The following is a 10,585-nucleotide window of genomic DNA, read 5'->3' on the forward strand; positions in this document are numbered from 1 at the left end:
TTAAATAGACCCACCATGTTTAGAAGGAAAAAATAATTAGATGTTAACAGGCTTCATTACTAACAATTCAAGAGAAACAAGGCATCACGTACTATGGGAATTACTAAAAAGTAAATTACAAAAATAGTTATTTTAGGTGAATACAAATATATTGTGAATCAATATGGTAAAGTGATTGTTATAATTACCAAAATGCCACATTAACCATAAGTAGATTCTTCAAAGTAAGCAGAGTACACAAACTCTGGAAATAATAGTTTCATTGTACTCTGCATACATCAAATTATACCAGAAGTTCTATATTAAATTCTAAGCATCACTATTCAATTAGAAATAACAACAAACTAGTATTTTCTGAAAGGTAACTAGGATCAGAAGAGAACTGGAAACTAGAGAGACTTGGAGGAAAGACAAGATATTTGAGTTGAATGTTAAGAAATTGTACTTTATTTTTCACTAAATGGGTTTCTTGACACAATCACAATTTACTTAACATGTTTAAAATGATTTTGTGATTGATTAATCATTATCATCAGTTTTTCATATGCTTTAATACTTAATCTATTAAATCTTTCGGAATAGGAAACCAGAGGCAAAGGAAGAAGGAGGGAATTAATTCTTTATGCTGAAGCAGTAGTGACCAGAATAATATTCCCATAGAACAATGGCCTGATCCAGTCTAGAATTACCAGGAAAATGTGTTCTTAAAAAGAAATACTGAAACTATTAATGGCAGTGACTATAACTCCAGGAAAACTACGAACACTAATTACAATGAATGTCAAATTTGAGAATTAAAACAAATTGCCAATAAATAAAAATAAGTAAAACAATTTATATCAAAAAACCACAGGTTGAATTTTACAAAATTCAATTTTCAATGTATTTCTTTATCAAAATGGAGAACCAAGACTGGCAGAAAAACCAAATGTACAGCAAAGTTATTTTATAATGGAAAAGTCTGGGACATTTTCCAAAGAACTAGTAATGCATCATAGATTTAAAGGACTTAAATTTGGAGATGAGGGAAATAACAGATTTGTATGAGTAAAATAGTTAAAAAGTTTTAACATTCAAATGTAAAAAGGTTATTCACAACTCTATTACATCTGTAAGGTCTTAGTACATTAATAACCATTAGCATATTAATATACCATACAATTACACCAACAATTATTTTTAGGTTATTTTAAAATCGGATTAGAGTATCAAAACATGATTATAATAAATTTGGAAAATAAACAAAAAAGAATAAAAAACATAAAAATCAGTAGTATTCCTAGTACCCAACTAGAACCATTGCTAACACTGTGTTGTATTTTTTTGGTCTTTTTCTCTATGCTCATGTACAAATATAAATGCTTTAAAAAAACCTCTTATTTTTCTATAAAAATAATTCTGCATCCTGTTTCTGGAAATCTAGCTTTAAATAATGAGCAATTTCTCATGGCATTAGATATCTTGCCAAACAATGATTTTTAATGGCTATATACTATTCTACCCTACAGGTAACTTGTAATTTATTCTGAACATCCTTGTTCAAAGATCTCTAACATCATCACTAATTATTTTTCTTAAGAACAATTCCTAGAGGTGAGATACCAACATTTTAAGGCTACTGTCATAATACTGCCTTGATGCCTTCCATAAATGTTGCACCATTTTAAATTTCTCAGTGGCACACAGAAGCACATCCTATTAAAGAACATGCTTCACTAGTGTGTGTGTATGTTTTTCTACACTTGAAAATATGAATTCTATTAGCTAATTAAAACTAAAATCCATTTGAAGTACAAAAAACAAAACAAAACTCACTGCCATCACCTTGATTTGACTCAGAGCGACCTCTTGGGTTTCTGAAGTGGTATCTCTATGGAAGTAGATTGCCCAATCTTCCTTCCTTCTGGGGAGTGACAGATGGGTATGAACTGCCAGTCTTCTGGTCAGCAGTCAAATGCCTTAGGCAGTATGCCACCAGTGCTCCCAAAGTAATAATAATAATTATAATAATTATTATTATTATTATTATTAAAGTAATATAAACTTGAGCAACTATACATATCTGATTTGATATGAGATGACCGGTATAGTGACCCAACCAAGCAAATTTAATTACTAAAGCGCAAAAAAGACAGTCCTATGAAAAGGTCCAAAGAAATACTGTAACACTGTACCTAGCATCATTTACATATCCAAACAAGAAAAAGTCGGAACAGCACTACTCTTCATACTGTAATTCCAACAAACTATTCTTAAGTATTCAGTTGAATGCATGTTATAAACAGAAATTCTGGGGTAGCAGGAAAAGACTTCAAGAGACAGTAAATGCAAGGTACTCAGGTCTAAAGAAAATGATTAACTGTATTAATAATTGGTTAGTTATAAAGCAAGGTAATAATTGAATTAACTGTAAAGTAACAGGTATTTGTGGTACAGTACCTGATTAGAACTGGCTTTTTCAAGTCGATCAATCATAATTTCAAATTGCAAAGGTTTAATTTCCATCTTTCTGTTAAGTCTGTTTAATAAGGTCTCATCTTCTGAATCCATATCATAATCTGGTTGTTCGTTGTCCAAATTAAAGGCTAGAAAAGAAAGAAACAATTTTTCTTCAAACTGAGGAAAAATTATTAAGTTATACATTGTTTATTGTATTTAACCACAAAATCCTTCTAGATTATAATATATTGACAGAAGAGGAGCTCATGAGCAGCCCTCTAAAGGTTGGTTTCAGAGTTAAGTGCACAGTGGGAGATATAATAAAATTCTGATTTATATATAATTAATAGAATAATAAAAATAATAAATTTGAAAATTATTTTTTATTTTAAAAATAAATAGATGATAAAATATAAAGTAGCAATTATTAAAAAGATGATATATACCAACATGGTGCTTTGGTACCACACTGAGAATACTTGGAATAAAATCAAGAATTCAGAAATAAATTCAAGGACGTAGTATAGATGATGGAAATGACAATTTAAATTAGACAATTAAAAAGGGAAAAAAAAAAAAAAAAGAGCAGGGGGTTTGTTTCCGTGAGACTAGACATCCAAAAACAAAGGGATTTCTACCTCATTCCTAACACCAATAAATGACATATTCAACAAAATTTCATAGTTAAAAAAACCCAAAAAACTAGTTAACTAGTTTAACAAAACATAGGAGAATAAAACACGTTTAGGTAGATACAAACATAGAAGCTATGAACCTGATTTTTAAAAAATGGACTAACTTGACTATACAAAAATTTACAGTATCTGTAAGGAAATTTTAAAAAGCAAAGTCAAAAGACAAGGAACTGAATAAATAATTTAACTTGTTAAGGAAAGAGCTGATTTTCTCAAAAAATAATGAGGAAAATATCATTAGCTCAACTGAAAAACTGGCAAAGGTATTTTAGTGGAGAAGAAATACCAATGACTTTTAAACATTAATAAAATGTTTAAGCATATTCACAAATAAATAAATGCAAATATAATAATGATATATTTCACTCATTAGATTAACAAAAGTCAAAACCTCTTATTATATTATTTTAGAACGAATAGGGGAAGAGTCCTCTTAAACACTGGAAGGAGATTATAAAAGTATTTAGTTTAATTAAAAATATATGCACTTTAACTATCTATATGGGATTAAATTGATAAAAGCAACTTGAAATATTAGCTAGGAACCTTAAGGGGCACAGAATTTATTCATATTAATGGGAGAGAAACAACTCAGAAAAGGAGGGGGAAAATGGTTGCACAACTTGAAGAATGTAATTAATGTCACTAAATGGCCCACGTTGAACTGTTGAATTGGTATATGCTTTGCTGTGTATGTTCTCAACAACAACAAAATAAATAAAATGAAAAAAAAAAAAAATACTTGCTCTTTGATTTCGCAATTCTAATTCTAGGAATTTAGTTCTGGTGGCATAGTGCCTAACGCATATGACTACTAACCAAAAGGCTGGCAATTCACACCCACCAGCCACTCCTTGGAAGGAAGGTTGGGCAATCTACTTCCGTAAAGATTTACCACCTTGGAAACCCAAAAGGGGGTGGCTATGAGTCAGAATTGACTCAATGGCAGAGAGTTTGGTTTTGGATTCTATAGAAGATGTACACAGTGATAAAGATATGTAAATACACACAAAGATAATTTTTGTGACATTGTTTAAAAGAGTAAAACATTAAACAAGCAATGTACAGGGGATTAAATAAATGATGTAACTTACACATTAATGAAATACACTGAAGCCCTGAAAAAGAATGACATCAACCTAAGTATACTGATATGTAATAAAATCTATCCCCAAGCATACTAAGTGCAAAAAGCTAAAGTGCAGAACAGTGTATACAGTGCACTAATATTTGTTTTTTAAAAGGGCAAAGATTATATACAAATGGATGTAAATGCACAAAATATTTCTGGAAGAGTACATAAGGAATTGGTAATAGATCTCCATTTCAGCATAGGTTGAAGGATGGAGAAAATAAAAATTTGTTTGTTCCTTTAAGAAGTAATTCTTTTAATATAAATAAGAAAAAACTAAAACACTGCAAATTATGTGCTGAAATCACATGATTGGATCTAGTACCCAGCATCAAGAGAGATAGCTGTTACCAACAGCGCAGTTATTTAAAGGTTGCCTGTCTATCAAAGTGTAAATGAATATTCTATATTCATGACTTGTAAAATATCCTGGCATTCTCAGACTCAGCATGACATTCTTAAAGGTAGCTCATAACACAGTAATAAGCTATGTATATTTGTACAATTTTAGTAAAGTCAGTTCCCCACTACAGATAACAATGATGGACTTAAAATATTTAAAGGAAAAAAATAACATTATGAAACAAATAACTGTATCTCAAAAATGTGAATTCCAACGGATTAAAAAAAATTATACTACTACATAAGAACAAAAACAAAAATAATTCATTAGTTAACACTTACAAACTTATGTTGCAGTATTATGGGCCAGTCATCACTCACTCACTATGGACCAGGCAATGCTCAATGTGATATGTATTATTTATATATGTATTTATTGTTTGTGGTTTGGGTTTAAATTTACAGAGCAGATTAGTTTCCCATTCAACAATTTACACACATTTTGTTTTATGACATTAGCTATAATCCCTTCAATGTAACAACATTCTTTCCATTTCCTCCCTGGGTTTCCCATTTCCATATGCCCATCTTTCCTGCCCCTTCCTGCCTACTGACCTTGGTTTTTGGGTAAACGCTGTCCTTTTGTTCTCTTAAGGTTGATAGTTCTGAGAAGCACATTTCTCACTTGTGTTACTGTTCACTCTATAAGCCTACTGTTTGGCTAAAAGGTGATCTCTAGGAGGGGGTTCAGTTCCATGTTTGAAGGGTGTGTAAGGGCCATAGTCTTAGGAGTTTCATCAGTCTCTATCAGACTAAGAACTGATCTTTTTTATGATTTTCAATTTTTTTCTACATTTTTCTCCCACTGTGTGCAGAACATTCCATTGTGATTCCAATCAGAGCCAGCGGCAGTGGTAGCCATGTACCATCTAGTTCTTCTGGTCTCAGGCTAGTGGAGGCTGTGGTTTGTGTGGTCCATTAGTCCTCTGGACTAACTGCTTCCTTGAGTCTTTGATATACATCCTAATTTAATTTTCACAAGCACCCTGTGTGGTAAGAAGTATTTAATATCCCAGTGAATTTTATAACCAAAAGTTTAAATTTTAAAAATTGTATTTAACTTGTATTACAAACAATAAAGTCAATTAATCAAAGGAGTTATACCTATAAGTGAATTAATCATAAAGATTTTTAAAAATATGATTCATTTAAGTTATTACTGAAAATAAAATGTATTTCCTTCCTTATTCTTACATATTGTTTTTATTGAATGATTATCAGTAATACACTATCTTTTAAAAAGTCAATCAAATCTGTGTCAAATTCAATGAGAAATGACAGAGATGATAGAGATTCTAAAACTATACTGATTCTGAAATGTACTCTTCTTTCCAGTGTTGTATTTGTAAATGCACATAAATGACAATGCAATGATTTACCTTTAGTCTACAGACTAATAACAAATAGTCAATAAAATCAGGTAGTTCATACAATTAGAAGACTTTTTAATGGTACAGAGATTTTAAAACAGTATTGAGCTAGCCGAATATACTGAATTTCCATGTTAGTATGTTTTCAAGTTCAAGGGCAAAGCATAAGTTTTACATGACCATCTTTCACACACCTACATAATCTTACTCACCTTTTGTTCCTCCATCTCCTATCTGCTCTATCTTCTTACTCTATTCTTACAAAAGCCAGCTCCCCAGCTTGTGAGGCAGGGGAAGGGACAAGAAAAGCTGGGAAACAGTTTAGAAAAGTTAACAGTGAAAATTTATAGGAGATGTGACATTGTCTTAAATCAAAACCAGGGCAAAGACTTGAACTAGCACTATAAGTATTCTAATACTACCATTTCTCTTTTCATTCAAGAACTATACAAGAACATCATTATAGATTTAATGACCATTAAATTATTATAGATTCCCTCCAAACCCCAATAGTGTTTTACCTGTATCTCTCTTTATGTCATTATTGATAATCTCTTCGACCAGACAAAAGGACAAAACCCTTAAAAGTAGTGATTATTTTAGTCATACTTGTACACAAACCCCTGCACAGTGCTTAAAGAGAGTGGGTACTACTAAAAGCTGCTAAATAAAAACAGCATTTAAAAATACACATACAGGAAGAGATTCTTATATGCTACATATAGAATGCTTTCTGTAAGTTTATTAGTATTTCATTTTTGAAACCCACAAAACTTTTCCTATTAAAAAAATCTTACAAATACTAGGTGATTTCACAGGCAGTATACCAAAAAACAAAACAAAACAAAAAAAAACCCAAAACAATACATTCTCACCACAAAAAGAGGAGAGAAGGCAGGCAGTAGGGTTGACAATTTCTTGATGTAGGTAATCCAATGAATTAAGAAATACACACGTTAATAAGGACATGTGTCTTTGTGTGTAATGCACATGATTTTCTGTGGTGAGGTTAACTGAACAGTAAAAGAGAAAAAAGAAGGGCACTTAAGAGTGTGCCTGATTAATACAAGAAAGATAAAGGAAGATTAAGTAAAGTAAATCAGAGATTCCTTGTACTAGCCTTCAGGTGGCCAACACTACACAGAAGCAAAACTGCAGGTAGAGAAATGGGTATAACCTGCTGTTTACATATACAGCATTCACAAGTTAAATGGTCAGTTTCAAGAATATATGCAGTCAGTCTAACATTAGCTGGTAAAGCAAATGTTACTTCTAGTTAAAAGTACATTTTCAAAGTCCCTTAAATCTCTACAGTGCTTTTTACTCAACCACATGCATATACAACTAATAGGCACAGCCATTTAATATAAGGAAAAAACACAGAATATGGAAGAAGAAATAAATAAGACATTTTCCCAGAACCAAAAAATGGCAGCAAATTTTCAGATTAAAAGATGTTTACCAAGTATGGTGCAAAGTAAGTGGCAAGCAATTCAGTGCTGAACTTATACATGGACTGATTACTGAGTCTTTTGATATTATGCCTATTACATATGCATGTTAAGGGGAAACATCTATTCCCCACCTTTCCACTCCACTCCCCAGTAGGGAAAAAATGTTTTCAACTTCTTTCCACTCCTTCATTCTCTCCTCAGTCAAGGAAGTGACTTGAACTGACTGGTGAACTTGAGAGGAGGACCTCATCGACTCACTACCTTCAGGGTACACGTCCTCTCTTAGACCTTCCTTCCTTTGGAGAGGCTGTATTTTGGTATTTTACCACTATGTGGTAAACTCGGGAGCAGACTCTGCCTCTTTAAGACAAGATCTGCTCTGTTACTGACTAAACAATAGTGGGTTGTTGTTGTTGTTGTTGTTATGTGCCATCGAGTCGGCCCCGACTCATAGCAACTCCTCCTTGGGTTTCTGAGGCAGTATCACTACAGAAGTTGGATTGCCCAACCTTCCTTCTGAGGTGTGGCTGGTGAATTTGAACTGCCAGCCTTCTTGTTAGCAGTCAAGTGCCTTAGGCACTATGCTACCAGAGCTCCTAAACAATAATGGGTAAGTGTGCTTAATTCAGGGGTTAAATCCTTCTAATACCATTTTATTAGCAGTAAATCTGAAATATTAAATGTCTATGTTTGTTTCTCAAATAGTTCCAATATAGGAAACGAAAAACAATCTTAATTCTTGCTCTCCTACAGCCCCAACATTGTAAATTACACTTAACAAGGCATTTGGCTGGATGGAGTGGGAGGAAAAACGTGAAACAAAATCCAAAAACATAATAATGACCAGAATTACTGGTCAGATGGAGTCTGGTGGGACCCCCAATACTATAGCCCTGGGATATACTTCAGACCTGGAATAAAACTCACTCCCAGGGGCTGGCTCTCAATCCAACAGTAAACAAGACATAAACACAAGACCACTCAACCCAGGGTGATGCACCCACATGCTCTATGGAAATGCATCCCTTAGAGCAATTGACCACAGAGCACCAGCGGGAAAACATTCACACAGAGGAAATGGGAAATGCAGGGCACACAGGAGTACTTAACTAGGAGGGGCAAGAGAGGAAAGGGGGAGGGATTTACTGGGAAAGGAGGGGAAGACACTGGGTTAGGGCTGGGTATGATAACTGGGGCGTAAAACCAAATGTACACGAAATGTTGAATGTAAGACAAACTGCTCTTGTAAACCTGCACCTAAAGTACAATTTAAACAAAAATAAACAAGGAATCTGGCTACTAACCAGAAAGTCAGCGGTGACATGGAAGAAGATGGAGCAATCTACTTCGGAAAAGATTTATAGCCTCAAAAACCAATGGGTGTTTGTTATGAGTTGGAATTGACTCAATAGCAGTGAGTCTGGATTTTGGTTATACTTTTTTATTTACTTATTTTTATTTGTGATTTGGGTGAAAGTTTACAGAGAAAATTCACTTTCCATACAACTGTTTATAAACACTTTGTCTCATGACACTGAATACAATTTACCTCAATGCAACAGCTCCCCTCCCACTTCCTCCCGATAGTTACCTCTTCCTTGTATCCATCCCTCCATGCATTCGTGCCCCTTGAACTGTCTTCCTCTGCATAAACAGTCCTTCTTTCTCCCATGATTGTTCTCTCCAACGAGTGTATCTACCTCAGGTACATGCTCAATTCATATGCTTGTCTTTTATTTGGCTAGAAGCCATAGGTGTGGGTTCAATTCCAGACCTGAAGGGCAGCTAGGGACCACAGTCTCAGTGGTTCCATCAGGCTCTATCAGGCCAGCAAACTTGGTTCTCCCCTCCCCCCTTTTTTGTGGCATCCAAATGATTTTGAGTTTTTTTCCACACTGTTCTCCCTCCCTTTCTATCCAGGATCTCCTACATAGATCCCCCTCCGAGTGGTTGACAGTGGTAGCCCGGCAACATCTAGTTCTTCTGGTCTCATAGTCATATAAACTGAGGACTGCATGGTGTACCAGTCACAAGGACTAACAGTTTCCATGAATCTTTGGTTCTCTTCACTCTTCTTTGCTCTGGACGAGGAGAGACCCATCATGCATCTAGATGGCTGCTTGCAAGCTTTTAAGATCCCAGTCACTACTCTCCAAAGCTGGAGATGGAACAATGTTTTATGTAGTATGTTATGCCAAATAAGCTTGATGTCCCCTGCAACTAAGGTCCAGAGCCCACAGGTTCAACTACTTGCTTCCTCTGGGTAGCTGGCTATGACCAAGTAGTGACTATAACCTTGTCCCTTGTTAGCTCTACTATACCCCTGGGACTTCTTACAAAACATACAAATACACTTGTAGGACCACTGTCTGCCAACCCTATACATGGTCTTGGGTACACTCCCTGCTGCACAGACATACCTAATAGTTCAGTCTGTCCACCCATCTACCCGTGTTTGCCTTCACTGACAATGCAGTAGTGTATGTGCAAAATGGTTCATCTTTGTTGTCTGCACCTCCCATGTACCTCTCTGTTTTCCTCTTCCTTAATGCCACCATGTTGATCACTCACATTTGGGACAATGCCCTTCTCTCCACCCAAATCAATACTTATCTCTACCTATCTAACAGTGTTCCCTCCACTTCCCTCCCATCCCTGGTAAGCAACAAAGAAAATTTGCTTCCATAGATAAATCTTTCCTTGACTTTTACAATAACAGACTAATACAATATTTGTCCATCTGTGATCGACTTATTTCACTCAGCATAATGTCCTCCAAGTTCATCCACATTATGCGATATTTTGTAGATTCTAGGTTATTCTGTAGGGTTGCACAGTATTCCACTGTGTGCATGTACCATAGTTTGGTTTGGTTATCCATTCCTCAGTTGATGGACATCTAGGTTGTTTCCAACTTTTTGCTATTGTAAATAGTGCTGTGATGAACATAGGTGTGCATATGTCTGTTTGGGTCATGGCTCTTACTTCTTTAGGCTTCCATTTATGTAGATCTCTTATGGTTTCTTGAAGTAGTTTTTTATAGTTTTCTTTGTACAGGTCTTTTGTGTCCCTGGTAAGATTTATTCCTATGTA

General features: G+C 34.5%; 1 protein-coding gene across 1 annotated transcript in view; it reads right to left on the reverse strand.

Moving 5' to 3' along the window:
* EPC2 (enhancer of polycomb homolog 2) overlaps positions 1-10,585 on the reverse strand; it is a 270,316-nt gene that overhangs the window by 65,486 nt on the left and 194,245 nt on the right. The window contains exon 3 of the mRNA XM_007934942.2: positions 2,440-2,585. Coding sequence (XP_007933133.1) covers positions 2,440-2,585 — 146 coding nt within the window. The remainder of the gene's footprint in view (positions 1-2,439; positions 2,586-10,585) is intronic.

The sequence above is a fragment of the Orycteropus afer genome, unplaced genomic scaffold (genome assembly GCF_000298275.1).
Source record: "Orycteropus afer afer isolate SDZICR_OR568_19922 unplaced genomic scaffold, OryAfe1.0 scaffold00023, whole genome shotgun sequence".
Lineage (NCBI taxonomy): Eukaryota > Metazoa > Chordata > Mammalia > Tubulidentata > Orycteropodidae > Orycteropus > Orycteropus afer.